The sequence below is a fragment of the Perognathus longimembris genome, chromosome 16 (assembly GCF_023159225.1).
Source record: "Perognathus longimembris pacificus isolate PPM17 chromosome 16, ASM2315922v1, whole genome shotgun sequence".
In the NCBI taxonomy this organism is placed as follows: Eukaryota; Metazoa; Chordata; class Mammalia; order Rodentia; family Heteromyidae; genus Perognathus; species Perognathus longimembris.
The window spans coordinates 5,048,433-5,065,349 of record NC_063176.1 but is presented as its reverse complement, the minus strand read 5'-3'; the positions used below and the strand labels follow the sequence as shown (position 1 = coordinate 5,065,349).

The following is a 16,917-nucleotide window of genomic DNA, read 5'->3' as shown; positions in this document are numbered from 1 at the left end:
AGGCTGAGAAGTAGCTGATAAATATCACAAGTTATGTTGGTATTACTCTGGAAGAATAACAAATCCTAAAGAATTGAAATTTATATGTAGATTAAGTGTTAAAATTTGATTGCTGAACTTAGCTTCTCCAACAAATTGTTTTACATAAGGAGAAACTACTACTCATTTCTCTACGAGTCTCCTAGGCCTTTGAGAAAATGGAGAGTGAGGTAGTTCTTGGAGGACGCTTTCAACTTTAAAATGATATGACTCGATGGACAAATCACTGATAGCTAATGTCTAATAAATTCACTATAGAACTTCAACTTAAGAAAGTGGTCAATTAGGTATACATTAAAACATATAATATTCTAGTCACATAACAAGAACAGGAATAATTGCTCCTTCCTTATCTCTCCTAACTATATTTTAAGACATTGCATACATACCATGTTTGATGTTCTAAAATTGGTCTTTCCAGTAAAAATGAACTCTGGGCCTGGGCACTGTCCCTGAGCACTTCACCTCAAGGCTAGCTGTCTACCACTGGAGCCACAGCGCCACTTCCTGTTTTCTGGTGGTTCATTGGAGACAAGAGTCTCCTGGACTTTCCTGCCCCGGCTGGCTTAGAAGTGTGATCCTCAGATCTCAGCCTCCTGAGTAGTTAGGATTATAGGTGTCAACCACTGGCGCCAGGTTGCCATACTTTTTCTAGAAATTGGAATGTTGTCTTCTGGTCTTTGTTTTGTTTTGTCTACAAGATGTCTCCTGCAGTACAAAAGATTTTTCTCCCACAGCTTTACATTTCCTGGAGGAGTCAGCCTCTCCCCTTTCACCAGGTAGGTGTTTAGTGAATATGTACTGTTCGAATGCTTCATCTATGAGCTCAGATCTAGTACTATTTTTATTCCCAACAGAATTTGAGAATGAGTCAAGGGAGTAGTGCTGGGAAAATTCAATGCAATTTCAAAGTGGCTTCCGGCGTGATTATGAGCTCAACACAGCAAGGGATATGGGGCGGAACTTATGCACTGCTAGGCAAAGCAATTGTTCGCAATGGGATCTTCAGATCTATAGGGAGTGGCAGGGTAAGCTTTGGCCTAGTCTATTTCTAAGGGGCAGCCATTATAAGAAAAAAGGAATATAGAATCACATCGTACAAAAATTACGGGAACTTGCCTCAGCTATTAGACTAAAAGGGACTCAGTCTAGGGAAACAGACAGGATTGCCTACAGGAAAGTAGTAGAGATCATTTACTTTGTAGGAAAATGAATCTTGCTATATAAGGGTAATTGACAAAGTTACAAAAATATGCAAATATAGCACATTCATCAGTTATTAGCAATTGACATCATGATATTGGTGACGAGGAGAGTATCTCCAAACTATTATGTCTTACACTATGGAATATTTATCAGTAAATATCTGTTAGAAATCCTGTCTTTGACGGAAGTATGAATCATTCAATGCAGCCTGTCATAATATGAGTAAAAAAAACACAACTGAAAACCAGATGATCTAAGAAGGGCTGGACCTAGCGTGTTTTCTTTAGTGTTGGACTCTATTTATCAAGTCCATGGCAGAAGAGATGCTGGGCTATGGCTGGTGATTTATCATTTAGCACTTCTTAGAGTTAATGTAGAAATGAAAAAGTTAGTGAAGATAGAAAAAGAATAATGGATACATCCACCAAACCTGTATGATGTTATTTAACTGTAAGGATTTATAGTTGCTATGAATACAAATTTTAAAATTAGCTAATAAGTGAATTTTGAAAAGTGTGCCCAATATAATTTTCTGGATTATGATTTGTAGGAGATAAGGAATGGGTACATGCTACTGTAGTGTGAAGACTTTCTCTGTACAGAAAGTTTGCTATATTAAAAAAAACCTGTAGGATTTGTGGAAGTAGAATGTGCCTTGCCCAGCAAGATATAAAAAGTAATACTAACTGGGAGAGATCGAGGGAAGAGGTGACATTGTTCAAAAAGACATGTATTCTTTATCTGTGTACATCACCCTTACAATAGCAATAAATAAAATTTAAAGTATTATCTTTCTAAGCCCTGATGGGTTTTCTTAAGATATAAAAATATTTATCTTGGGGCTGGGGATATAGCCTAGTGGCAAGAGAGCTTGTCTCATATACATGAAGACCTGGGTTCGATTCCCCAGCACCACATATACAGAAAATGGCCAGAAGTGGCGCTGTGGCTCAAATGGTAGAGTGCTAGCCTTGAGCAAAAAGAAGCCAGGGACAGTGCTCAGGCCCTGAGTCCAAGGCCCAGGACTGGCAAAAAAAAAAAAAATTATCTTTCTAAGTCTTGGTGGTTCTTCTCCTTCATCTCCTTCTTTCTTCCTTCCTTTTTTCCTCCTACTTCCTCCTCTTCCTCCTTTTCATCTTCCTCCTCCCCCTTCTTTATTCTCTTCTCCTCCTCCTCCTTCTCATCCTTGTGCTCCTCCTCCTCCTCCTCCATTTCCTCCTCTTCTTCCTCCAACTCCTGTTCCTCCTTTTCCTCCTTCTCCTTTCCTACCACTTCTTTCCTTCCTCCTCCTCCTCCTTCTCCTCCTATTCTTTCTCTTCCTTTTCTTCTTTCTCCTCCTCCATCTTATTCTTTTTCACTTTTTTTTTTTTTTTTTTTTTTTTTGCTAGTCCTGGGCCTTGGACTCAGGGCCTGAGCACTGTCCCTGGCTTCTTTTTGCTCAAGGCTAGCACTCTGCCACTTGAGCCACAGTGCCACTTCTGGCCATTTTCTGTATATGTGGTGCTGGGGAATCGAACCCAGGGCTTCAAGTATATGAGGCAAGCGCTCTTGCCACTAGGCCATATCTCCAGCCTCTCACTTTTTTTTTTTGACAGTACTAAAGTTTGTACAAAAGGCACCTTAACATTTGAAGGCATATGCTCTACATTTAAGCAATTCTTTCTAGACATCTATTGCTTGGTTATTTGTCAGACAAGGTTGTACATTTTCATTTGGGGCTCCTTTTACACTGTGATTCTTCCAGCTATCCTTCTTCTAGTTGAGACCATAGATACCACCATATGAGGATTATTGGTTGAAATGTCTCACCAAGTTTTTTGTTCTCCTGGCCTTGAATCATAATCCTTCCAATGTCTGTCTTCCAAGAAGGAGGGGTTACAAGTAGGAGCTAGTGTGTTTGGCCTTTATTCTTCAGTTTTCTTACATTTAGAAACAGTTTAAAATACCATGTCACAGAGCTATGCAAATCAAATTCAGTCAAATTAAATAAAGTGACGTAACAAGTAAAAAAAAATCTGATGTGTTCAACCATTTGCAAAGTAGTTGTTCCTTTAGTACTTACTTTGAAGGTTGTATGTGTGTGCATGTATATATGCATGTGTGTATGTGTGTGTGTATATGCATGCTTGTGTATATGTATGTGTATGTGTGTTTGGAGGTCCCCGTTACTGAGAGGCGGACAGTTGATGCACTGGATATTGCTAAAGTTTCACCTCCTTAAAGCTGCCTTTTATTTTGCTTCTTAAGCCAGTCTGATTTCTTAAGTATTCAGACAACATTTATAAGAATCTGTGACAGCTTTCATGTTGGCAGTCAGCTATTTCTCTGTGCTTTTTCATATGGATTTTTAAACTAAATTTTCACAGGAGGGGATAAAAGAGGCATCTTGGTTACAGGCACCTTTGGGTCTTGTTAAAATGAATGTCTGCCCTTTGTGCCTTTTCTGCTCCTCCTTGAGCTGTAGAGTCATTTCTTCTCTAGAGCGCAGCTCCCGCCTTGTTGAATACAGGCTCAGGTTTGATTTTTACAATGTTTTTCACATCTAGAGACATGCTCAAAGCAAATAAATAGAACACATTTAATATATGACACCACAAGACACTTCACCTACTTCAGGGTCTGATAAACCTGATTCCTGAAAATTTATAGTCTATCCACAAAAATCTGCTAAAAATATCTTTTGTTTGGTCAATGATGAGAATTTTATAAATAAAGGAAGTTGTTAAAAGTAGAATCTTTAAAAAAATGAATGGCCATTGTCAAGAAAACTAGTAACAACAGGTGCTGGCAGAGATGTGCCCAAAAGAGAACCCTACTACACTGTTGGTGGGAGTGCAAGCTTGTTCAACCACTCTGGAAAGCAGTATGGACATTCCTTAAAAGGCTAAACATAAGAGTTCCCCTATGACCCAGCAACCCCACTTTGGGCATTTACCCAAAGGATCACAAATAAGACCACACTAAAGCTACCAGCACAACCTTGTTCATTGCAGCACAACTTACCATAGCTAAAATATGGAACCAGCCCAGATGCCCCTCAGAAGATGAATGGATCAAGAAATTGTGGTATATATACACAATGGAATTCTGCCAATATCAGACAGAATGACATTGCCACATTCATAAGGAAATGGACATCCTTAAAAAAAATCATACAAAGTGAAGTGAGCCAGACCCAAAGAAACATATACTACATGGTTTCCCTCATTGATAACAATTAGTGTATTTCTAGGATAGTCCTAGAAGATAATCACAATAGCTCAGTAGCTGTGTACATATGATCACATAAGATGCTGCTAAGTGAAATGAACTCCAAGTTATGAAAACAAGTGGTCTATCATTGTTATTTTTTAACACACTATGTGAAATTATTTCTTTTTTCTTTTGTATATCTTCCCTATGGGTTAGCCCCTGTTATCATTGTATTTGATTTTGGTACCCTGGGTATTCTATATATGTTTGCCTGAATTAGAGAAGCATAAGTGAAAATCAAAATGGTGAGACAAAGGATGAAAGGTGAACCAATGCACCCTCAATTCTTACAAGACAATATGTAGTAAACCAAGTGTACAATTCTGGGGGGAGGACTAGGGAGGAGAGGGGTTGGGAGAAAAATAAGGGAGGAGGTAACTAGTTTGACAAGACATGTACTCACTACCTGTGTATGTAACTGTAACCCCTCTCTACATCAGCTTGACAATAAAAAGTTAAAACATTGATTGCATTATAAATTTATTATTGGTCTAAGCTGAATCTTTGATATTGCCTAGCAGTACAGCTAGGTTTCTTTGGTTAGTGCCTGGCTTAGTGTTTATGAAAAGCATTATAACTCTTTTCTATTCTGCCTCAAACATTTTTATCCATCTCCTTTAGCATGCCCTTGTGTTTCAGTATACCACTTACCACATGACTTTAGGAGAACACAAAACAGAAGCCTTTAAATGGACCCACCTTCAATTTCCTGTTAGCCTATCTTCACATCTGTATTCTATCTGCCCACATCTTCCTGTTCCATTGGAGGAGGCTTTCCTGGTTTTTAGAGGAGGCCATTCCTTTCACCTGTGCTGGGCAGGCACTTCATCCTTCTTTGTGAACCTGTCTCTCCAGTCTTCCCCTTCTCCACTCGTGACCTCTCATTCACCCAGGTCGCCCCAACGCCTTCCATGATCCCACTTTGCTCAATGCTCTATGAGCCTTGATACTCATGTCTTTCCTGCTTTGTATTCCCACCGTCACCAGTGGCCTGACTTCAGTCCACTGTGTACACAGCTGGATTACCACCCCAGCTCTCATCCGCATCATCTCCACTCTGCTTCATCATTCCCATCCACATAAATGATTGCTATAGTGTGATTATTCTTTTAAACACTCTTTAACAACAACAACAATAACAACAGCAACAACAACAACACACACACACATATGTATAAATCCCTTAGAAAGATCTCCCTGCAGTTAATATGGAATTTGCCCTCCTTTGGGTAGTTGGCAAAGTCCTCTCCATCTTTTTCTACACCACCTTTAGCTCTTCTTTTCCTTTCCTACTTGCTTTTCAAATGTGATACTCAGTCCGTTGAATTTCTTTGCACTATTAGAATATGCCCTTGTTTGTTTCTTGCAGATCTGTTCAGTCAACTTGAACTATCTTTCTCTATATCTTTTAATTAATTTATTCTTAATTTCAAAATTCTAACTTTTTAAATATATGTGCTTGTAGTCTTCTTCCTTTGTAAGGACTTCTGATTCTTTGGGTGGACTGCTTGCTCTGCAGTGTGATTCTACATCAGCCTACACCTCTCATTATGGTGCTTGGCAGACTGTTTTGAAATTTTTACAAAAGAGAAGACTGGGGTGAAACTCAGCAATACAGTGCTTGCCTAGCATACTTGAGACCCTGGGTTTAATCCTCAGCAAACCAAAAAGAAAAGTAAGAAACTGTTATTTAGTAGAAAATCGAACCTATGAAGGAAATGATTATTTCATTTTCAAAGCCTGTCCATTTGATACATGTAAGTGATTTTTGAAATGTTGACTGGATGAATAAGAATCCATTGCTTTTTGCAGTACTGCATAACACATACTGTGTGTGTGCTTGTGTTAGTGTGTATGTATGTGTGTGTGTGTGTGTGTGTGTGCATGCATGTCCTTGCTCAAGGGTAGTGCCTTACAATTTGAGCCACAGCTCCACTTCTGGCCTTTTCTGAGAAGTTTATTGTTGATAAGGACCTCACAGACTTTATTGCCCAGTCTGGCTTCAAGTTGTGATTCTGAGATGTCAGCCTCCTGAGTAGCCAGGAATACAGGCATGAGCCACCAGCACCCGGCTGTGTAGCAACTTTTCAAACATCAGTTGAGTAGCAAACATGGGAATGTCCTTCATATCCTCTTCCAAAAACCAGTGTCTGTAAGCTCTAAATACTCCTATTTTAGATTTATGAGATTATCAGTTCCGAGGACGATTTTGACATTGAAAAGACAGGTTTGAGCCAGACACTGGCGGCTCACACCTGTAATCCTAGCTACTGAGGAGGCTGAGATCAGAGGATCATGGAAGCCAGCCTGGGTAGGAAAGTCTATGAGACATAAGTTGTGGGTGAAGATCTATAGTGCTAGCCTTGAGCAACCAAGGTCATAGACAATGCGCAGACCCTGCGTTCATGCCCTAGTTCTGGTGCAAGCCAAGAAGCAAGAAAGAAGTAAAGAAGACAAGTGTGTTACCATTTCTAGGAGAAGGGTGCATGTCATGCCTTCCAAGGGTCATGCAGGGTCACAAATGAAAGCTTCAGAGTAAATAGGAAAAAAGAGGAAGAAGTATTGGTTTTCTTGGGGGTGGGGAGGGGGACAGGTGACCATAAACACAGATGATAGTAAGGGGGTTTAGGATTGGGTTAGTTTGAATACTTTCAGAAGTTTTAAGGTAGAAGAGCTGTCCCTAGTTCCCAGATATCTGATCCTGGGGGTGATTAGAGAGGTAGAATAGTGGCTTTACTTACAAGAATTTTGAATAGGAGGTAATTGGGCTTTGAGCTGTCGGTTAGGGGAGTAATGCACCTTTAGGCACAATGCCCTCCCAAAATATAAAAGTATCAGGTTAAAAAGATGGGCATATCACAACCCATCTCTGTTAGATTTTCCAGTCAGTGTTCAGTGTTCTTGTCTGAGTAGTTTGCAGCCAGTGATTGAGCAAGGTGGTGGTACAAGCCATTTCCCCCTCCTGTGGGTTTTTCTAATAGGCAATGTTGATTAGCACACTCATTGTTACTATGGTAGACATGTTGTCAGACTGGCACCGCCATCTGACAGCAAGTCTGAGCAATGCCATTTCCTTCCTTCTGCTTTAACAGGTATTACTCTTCAATAAATCCATGGGCTTGTTTTGTCTACGTGTTCATGTGCGTAAAGCCACAATTGTTTTTAATTTAGGTCCTCTTTGTCTTGTTTATTTGAAGGCTAACAAACACTAAGGCTAGATTTAGAGGGTGGAGACCTCCCTACCTTGCTGGGTAATGGGGACTCTAGCATGGGTGGTACTATTGTTAGAACTTTCCCTGGCACTGTATTGGAATGCTGGTTGGACAGTGTGATTCTAATGCACATATTTGAAGGACATGAGGGATGGAGATGCTAAATACCAAAAAAAATGGAATGACTTCACTGTGACAGCAGGCTGCAATTATACCCAACCTGTAGGAAATGAAAAGTTGAGGGTAAGTCACACAATTGAAAAATCGGAATAGAAGATCTAGAGATTTTTTTTATTTGGTTGTTGGAAAGCCTTCACCTTCTGTAGTGGAAAAGCAGAAAAAGCTGAAAACCTAGGACAGGACTGGCTAGAGCAGCTGAGCTCCGATGAGAGTCGAGATGAACTGAGATCAACCGATTATTCTAGTCCGGACCATGGTTAGAAGACCCAAGACCTTATGTGTTGGATGTCAAAAATCTCTCTAAATGTCTTTAAAGGTTTGCACTCAGCAGGCTTCTTTGAAATCTTCTGGCCATGCAGAATTATCGTCTTCCCATTGAAAACTATCACTCAGAGGAGAAGTTACAGAAACCTTTCTTGCCAAAAGGAAAGGGCTGCCTTTTCCAGGAGCTAAGTGTATCCCTGCATCTGGCTGCAAGGCCTATCATCAAAGTTAAGTCAGAGTAAGACCTGCTGGTATAAACTTGTTGTAGGAGTGGCTCCAGAAGCCTAGAAAATGACGGACTACGTCAAGGGAAGTTTATTATTGTAGGAGTCAGTAAAGGATTTTAAAAAGCTCCCCAAAGTAGGCATAGTGAATAAGCTATGTTAGGTGAAGCCAGAAGACACATTAGAAAATTATGCTCATGGGAATATCCACATTTTAAACCCTTCACCAGGATCAGCAGAAACATGATCAGAGAGGCAATGGGAAGAATCCACTCTGCCCACCAGATGGCCCTGCTCCCCAAAGAGACCAACTAGTTAACTGATACCAAGTTCACTGCTTTGGGCATCCTTCATTCTAGAAGAAGCTGCCCTTTTTTTTTTTTTTTTTGCTCAAACACATAGACCTATATTCTTTTTTTTTTTTTTTTTTTTGGCCAGTCCTGGGCCTTGGACTCAGGGCCTGAGCACTGTCCCTGGCTTCTTCCCGCTCAAGGCTAGCACTCTGCCACTTGAGCCACAGCGCCGCTTCTGGCTGTTTTCTGCATATGTGGTGCTGGGGAATCGAACCTAGGGCCTCATGTATCCGAGGCAGGCACTCTTGCCACTAGGCTATATCCCCAGCCCCCCAAGACCTATATTCTTGATAGGGCTTAGTCTTTCATGTCTACATAGCTTTCACTAACTATATTATATGGCTCATTGGGAATATCCTGACTGGGTACTTTTAACCAAGAGTAGTCTCCTTCTCCTTTGCTACTTTGAAATAACCGATCCTGTTGTGATTGTTTCAGTCACATTATATTATTAATTTGAAAGTAAAATGAGAATATCTTATTATACCATCACACACACACACACACACACACACACACACACGCACATGTTTGTGTGTTTGCATTCAGAGCCTGAGCACTGTCCTTGAGCCTCGTTGTGCTCACTGCTAGCGCTACCCCACTTGAGCCGGGAGGACATCACTTTCAGCTTTTTCTCAGTAGTTAATTGGAGGTGAGTTTCCTGGCTTTTCCTTCCTGGGCGGGCTTTGAACTTCGATCCTCAGATCTCAGCTTCCTGAGTAGCTAGAATTACAGGTGTGAGCCACTAGTACCTGGCTTCATGCACATTTATTTTCACTTCTTTAACATAAGGAGACAAAATTCAGAGAAATTATACAACGTTATTCTTTGCTATGCCATACGTTCTGTGCGCAGGTTAAGAGCATGTAAAATTCGAGTGTGATATGTGGGTGTTTTGATTAGCCAGTGCTTTGCATTTTGTATCTATCTTTTTCATTTTAAAGAAATTCTCAATCAGTGATAAGACTGAGATATTTAAGAAAATATTAGGCATATCACAGGCAAAAATAAAAATCTCACAAATACTTTAAACATGATTTTTGCTCAGTTTAAAAAAGTCTTTGTTAGGGCATTATTTTCTAGTATTACTAATAGCATAAACCATAGCAAAGGTGATGATTAAATTGAACAAACTTAACTATCATCTTTTCTGGAGACAATGTCTTATCATATTGACTTGAAGATATGGCAATATTTTACTGTAGTTAATTTTGAAAAATATATCTATAGCTACACAGTATTGTTATTTAAATGACTTAGGACCCATTGGTCGGGTTCTCTGGGTGACTGTGTCTCTTATATTCCATTGCTCAAGGCAAGCACTCTACCACTTGAGCCACGGTGCACTGTTTCTTAAAGGGACCTAACAGTGAAGGTTGAACTTGATCAGTATAGTTTTTTTTTTTTTTTTTTTGGCCAGTCCTGGGCCTTGGACTCAGGGCCTGAGCACTGTCCCTGGCTTCTTCCCGCTCAAGGCTAGCACTCTGCCACTTGAGCCACAGCGCCGCTTCTGGCCGTTTTCTGTATATGTGGTGCTGGGGAATCGAACCTAGGGCCTCGTGTATCCGAGGCAGGCACTCTTGCCACTAGGCTATATCCCCAGCCCTGATCAGTATAGTTTTGCATTACTCAATGTCATATTTTTGAGTCTCACATTTCTAAAAGTGATAACAACTTCCTTCAAAATAGGGCATAATTTGGTTCCCTAGGAAACATTCCAATATCTTGTGTTATTTTTAGCTATCATAATATGGGGGGAGAGGGGTGTTGTAGTATTTAGTGGATATTACTAAACACTTGACAGTGAACAGAGCAGCCCTTTAAAACAATGAGATTTTCTGACAGTAGCATAAATGTTAAGAAGCCTGGCTTCAGAATAATTCAAACTAGTTGCTTAAAAGGAATGTAATTTTTTTTACCACAGTTAAAACACTTGCACTGGCTGGGAATATGGCATAGTGGTAGAATGCTTGCCTAGCATGTATGAAGCCCTGGGTTCGATTCCTCAGCACCACATTAACATAACAAAGGTGGAAATGTTGCTGTGGCTTATGTGGTAGAGTGCTAACTTTGAGCAAAAGGAAGCCAGGGACAGTCTAAGGCCCTGAGTTCAAGCCCCAGGACTGGCAAAAAACAAACAAACAAAAAACAACCCACAACAAACTTGCACTACTAAGCTAACACAGACTCAGTAATCTTGTTTGTAGAATGCTCTTCCCACCAACTTTATTAGATTTGAACTGATTTATTAACATTTGCTTACATATGACCCAATGAAATGTTACAGAAAATAGTTTAAAAGTTCATAGTTTACAAATCTAAAATGATTTCCTAATTCTCAGCATTCAAGTAAAAGTTTCACCTTGCCACCACAATTCAGAATTATTTATATGTCTACAGTTCAGAGAATTGGCAGCCAGCTGCCTAAGTGAATCACTTAAAATCATTAATTAGTTTAAGAATTTCCTAATTAAAAATGTATTTAATACCACTATTGATTCAACAAATCGAGGCCATCACAAAGATAGTAAGGAAAAAGGCATGTGAAAATTGATACACAGGATTGCCAGCTACCAATAGTTTCAGTGTTCTTGACCCTAACATAACTGTGTTGGGTTTTGTGACCTGTGGGAACTTTCCTAAACTTTAAAATTCTATTAGTCTAAATTATGAATTAATTGTTGGTGGACAAATTATAAATCCCATTTAGATCGCATTAGGAAAAAATAGACTGCCTTAGGATTGTTTTAAAATAATTTCCTTGTTCGAATAAGTTTGGCTTAATTTGGACTGCCTGAGACTCCTCAGGGTACAAATGCTGAGGTTTCACAGGCTCTGCAGAATGCAGTAGCATTTCTACAAAGCCTTCGTCTAGCTGCTCTATGGAATGCAGTAGGCATCTCCTAATTCCCGCATGAAACACTTAACTGGGCATGTTGACTTAGACCACTCTGTCCATGAATTTTATTTCTTAAATGTTCTTCTTCTTCTTTTAAGGTGTTAGGGCTCTAGCATGGTGGCAGCTGGTAACCATGACTACGAATTCCAAATTTTTGTTGGGCACCCCCCCCCCATTAAAATAATCATAGATAAAAATCTCCCCCTGGTGATCAAAATATGTAACTGCGTTTAAAAATGTCAGATGACTGAACCCTTATTGTTTTATCTATTATTCTTTAGTCAGGACTTCTCGGTATAATAGGGATCTCTGTGTGTGCTAAAAAAATAACCCCACAGAAGCATTAGAGAGGTTTCACAGCTAAGAATTAGGAAGCCATTAATTTAACACTAGACTTTGTTCCCTATATATTTTTTGCCTTTATCAAAGTTCCTCACATGCATTTGGAAGTAGCAAGCTGCTTCCTAAAAGCCCTAGAAAACCCTAGAAAGCCCTAGAAAACCAGGAAGAAAAGGAAACGGAAAGTAGTATTATTCGTGAAGTCTGGAAAAATCACTGGGGACTTACGATTCTTCTGCACTCGGAGAGTTCAAGGAGTTTCTGACTTAAGGGGGCGCCCTGGACAAAGGCACCCTAACATCTCAAGGCTAACAGAGAATCTGCAGGGTATTTTCTTTATCCTCCAACTTATTTAACTTAAAGGACTGAATATCTTTGCTATAGTTTCCAAGTTAGGGTAAACTGACATTAATTTACACCTACAAAGCCCCTTTCTCTTGGCTATGGGTCACTGGCTGACTACACGACAGTGAATGAAATCCTGTCACGCGTCTCCTGCTGCTCGTCATTCAATCTCGCTTCACTGTGCTGGTGCCTGCTGGATGTCTGGGTCTTCATGCACGTGTGTCCCGTGTGCAGCTCTCTTTGTTAGAGGCCGGTTTTTGAAGCAATCCAGCGTCGGTAATAGGTCACTTGTGTGTAGACTCCGGGCTTGTTCTTTTGGCCACAGTTATCACCCCAGCTCACAATTCCCATAAGATACCAGGTAGCGTTAGGATCTCTGATAACTAATGGCCCTCCAGAATCACCCTGAGAGTGGGAAGAGAAAGGACAAAAGAAAGCAAATGAACAAAACATAGCCTTTGTGATTTAAGATGCTTATTTGCATTGCTAGACATTAATAGACATGAGGTCTAGCGCTTGCACGAATGACACAGGACCACTGAGCCACGCCTTCAGCTTTTGCGTTGGCTCATCATTTTAGAACAGGGCCTCGCTTCCCGCCAGTGCACGCCTGATCTTTGCTACACCTACATTTAAGCTTCCCATTATTCCTGAAATCACAGGGGTACACTACCACGTTCAACTTCTACTCAGCTGGCCCCAAACTAGAATTCATCCATTCTTAGCTACCCAAAGAACCAGGGTTACAGCTGTGATGTACTGGCATCTTGTATACCCTACATTTCTTTATTCATTTTGCCAATTCATGCTAGTTTTGTGATTTCTTATCATCTCACTTCTTGTCATTAAATGATATGATCAAATTTCGGCTTCTCTATTTAGACTATTTATATTAATTTCTTGTTACGTAGTTCAGGATCTAGCTATTTTACAACTTTTTCTAACTTACTTCACTCTATCATTATGTATGAGTCAGGCTCTACTTTTGGTTATATTAACAGCTATCATTTTGTAAATGTTATAAATTCAAGCAAAATCTTGATTTCTTTTTACTTTTATTTGTCAGTCTTGATTTCTTATTAATAATAACATACTTTATTTTCATGTGGCTAGTTTTCCATGTACCCATGGAAAATGTTGAACATTCTAAAAAATCCGACATGGTCTAATAATAATTGTTACTGATTGTCAAGGACACCAGATGACATGTTAGCTTTTACTCCCCCTGACTCTTTTTTTAATATATATTTTTTATCATCAAACTGAATTACAGAGAGGTTACAGTTTCATACATTAGGCAATGGATACATTTCTTGTACTGTTTGGTACCTCCTCCCTCATTCCCCTTCTCCCCAATCCCCCTTTCCCTCCCCCCCATGAGTTGTCCCCTGACTCTTATATTTGTCTGTGTGTCTGTCCTTCTCATGCACACATGCATATAGTATTCTCTCGTGTGAAATTTACGATGGTTTAGGTTCTTTCTATTTTCTCAACGCCATTTTCCTGAGTATCTCATTTCTCTCCTAAGAGAGACACTGTAAGAAATCCGTTTTTTTTGAAGTCACTGCCTGTCTCAAATTTATTATTCTGTCATCCTAGTTAATATTAGTTTTAGATTTCATGAGCAAGAAACTTGAATGAAATAACTTTATTTTTGAAATACGAATGCGTTTTCCCCTGTCTTCCACCTTCCAAGATGATAGAGATTTTCTAGGCAAGTGTGATGTCCATTCCTTCGAAGCTCTGAAGTTTTCCTCCTGTTGCTCGGGTCCTAACATTTTTGACGATGAGGCTTTGAATACTTGGGTCCTTGTTTTCATAGGAGGCATATAAGCTTCACAATTAAAAAGCACTGGCAGATGCTTTGGTAATGGGCTCCCAGGATTCCTGTTTCAGACCTGACGCCGTTTGTTATTGTACCTCCTGAGCTGATCATCTAACGTTAGTGGCTGGGCTTCTTCTGTCTTCTCATGGAGATGAAGGCCTTCATCAAGAGCACCAGCTACAACCATGGCATTTCTATATTGGGGTCGTGTGCCTGAGTCCCTTACCCGGTAACTTTCCCCATTTTCCCTCGAGTGGACATTCGCATGGTGAAGCAGGAATCTTACCTCAGTGAGGACTGTCTGACTGCCAGTCCTTCCTGAAGCTTGTCATTGATCTCACTGAATCATAATACCCTGCCTACTCCAAGCCTTCAAGACCCTGCCTCTGCTTGCTTCCCGTGGCCCAGGCGTCTCTCCGCATTATTTCAGTGCTGGCTGCCTCCCTCCACGTTCTCATCCATTGACATTAGCTCAGCCTGAGTGACACGGGGCTCACTGCTTTCCTGACAATATGGTGCCCATATTTGTAGAACTCTGGGTAGAGTTTCCTGTCACCTCATCCTTTCAACGCTTCTTGGAGTTTTCAAGAATCTCATGTGAAAAAAGCGAGGGTCGCTGAGAATACACACATTTATACCTTTGTCAAAAAAAAAAAATAGACACGGCAGGTAGATTGTGGAGGCTGGGGAAAGCACTGGAAGAACTTCAGGACATCGTCAAGTAGCCTAACCTCACCTCTCCTGCTCCTCATGCTGAGACTCAACAGTGTCCTCACTTTGACAACATTGCTTCCTCTTTTTTTTTTTTTTTTTTTTGCCAGTCCTGGGCCTTGGACTCAGGGCCTGAGCGCTGTCCCTGGCTTCCTTTTGCTCAAGGCTAGCACTCTGCCACTTGAGCCACAGCGCCGCTTCTGGCCGTTTTCTGTCTATGTGGTGCTGGGGAATCGAACCTAGGGCCTCGTGTATCCGAGGCAGGCACTCTTGCCACTAGGCTATATCCCCTCTTTTTGAATACAGCATTCTTACCCATAATTGGGCCTAGTGACCTTCAGGCTTTATTGAAATATCCTTTCTTGAATGCTGGTTAAGATTGCCCCTTCAAGGAAAAAATATTTGCTCTCCACTGAGTTACTTAGAGCCTTGTATCATGGTTCATTGTACATCCTGGAATCCTCAGTGCAGTGCAAGCCCTTTGAACATGGGAACTCTGCTTTTCCTGCAGTTTATGGCTATTAAGAAATTTTAATTTTGTTACTTAGCTTCATGGCCTCACAGAAACTCCTTGCTTATTTCATATTGCCTAATAAAACATTTGAAGAAGGTACACATTGTGAAATTTACGTTTAGAACCTTTTCAAGCTGACATGATATATGAATTTTATATTCACATAAAACACAAAGTATTTCGTAGGACATATAAAAATTTTGGGCTACAGATATTTAGATGATTTTCTCCCTCCAACCTACCCTGCAGGCATCATAAATTCCTTCCAGAAATCCGGCACAAAACATTCCAAATTTTATGTCGTTGCCATACACATGTGGTTGCTTGCACACAGTATTGCTGATGATCCTCACTCTGGCTTCTCGGAGATTGTTTTGGGATTCCCCTTAAGAAAAAAGACAGTGGCTTTAGTTTTTGCAATCAGCATCCTTACTTAACATGAAAAGAGTAGGTTTTTTGAATCTTTTTCATTCTAAAATTGTCAGTACAGGATATTAGCATATAAGCAGTCCTAGAGGAAAAAAATCTGATTGAATTTTGGCACATTTAATGATACATTCTGTGCTTCACACTTTTATAAAGACTTTAAGCAAGAAAACCATTTAACCATTTGGCTTTTTAAAAAACACAATCTTTTTTTTTTTTTAAAGAGCTACTTTACATTTTTATGGAAGACATTCCATTTTCATGAAGTTTGCATTTTCAGACTCTAGATTGTTCCTAGAAATTTTTCTATGTAGTATTGTTTCTTTGGTTAATAAAAAAAACTTACCATACTATGTACATGCATAGTATCCTTTACATTTTATAAAGAGCTTTCACCTATTTCACTAAGTAACAATGCTTTAATCTTGTGGAAATCCTGAAGGCAATACTGTGGCAGGTACATTCACTGGGATGGCTAACACAAGTATGCTGGCATGTGGCATTCTCCTACAAAACTATATAGTGGCCAGGAAACAGCGTTCTCCCGGCTAGAGTTCCACGATGTCCCAAGTATAGTGGCAATCTGTGGATATGATGGGTACGATTTTCATAATTACATGTAGGAAATTTTCACATGTATTAAAGCCCCTAATCTGATTGATGTTTGATTGATTAAAAAGTCAATCATCCAAGGTGAGACTATTCAAATCAGTTGAGACTTCTCCATATGGGCTTAGAACTTTGCTGAAATCAGAGACAATTTCCTTTAAGGAAACCAGACACCCTGAGTTCTCCAGCGGCAAGAAACAGAATTCTTCCACGCGTCAGCTTGAGCTAGGCTCCAGAGCCAAAGTTGTGACTACTCTGAGGGCTACCCCTGGATTGCATCTTTGGGAGAGACTGAGCACCCAACTCCGTGGTATCGGAACTTTTGACCAACAAAAACTAAAAATAATAATAAAAAAAATGGGCGCTGTTTTCAGCTGTTAAGTTTGTGGTAACTTGCTACTCTGTAATAGAAATAGACATTGTTTCAAGAATATCAAGAGGACCATTTCAAAATGTATTTCTAAAGAGGCATTTGCAAGTACATTAAAAAAGTACTAAGAAAAGATATGCACAAAATAA

At 40.0% G+C, this 16,917-nt stretch overlaps 1 protein-coding gene across 1 annotated transcript in view; it reads right to left on the bottom strand.

Moving 5' to 3' along the window:
- Positions 1-12,556: 12,556 nt before the first annotated feature.
- The window catches only part of Tmprss11a (transmembrane serine protease 11A), a 44,902-nt gene continuing 40,541 nt past the window's right edge, over positions 12,557-16,917 (bottom strand). The window contains exons 9-10 of the mRNA XM_048364875.1: positions 15,606-15,748; positions 12,557-12,718 (exon numbers count right to left, since the gene is read on the bottom strand). Of these exons, the coding sequence (XP_048220832.1) occupies positions 12,557-12,718; positions 15,606-15,748 (305 nt within the window). The remainder of the gene's footprint in view (positions 12,719-15,605; positions 15,749-16,917) is intronic.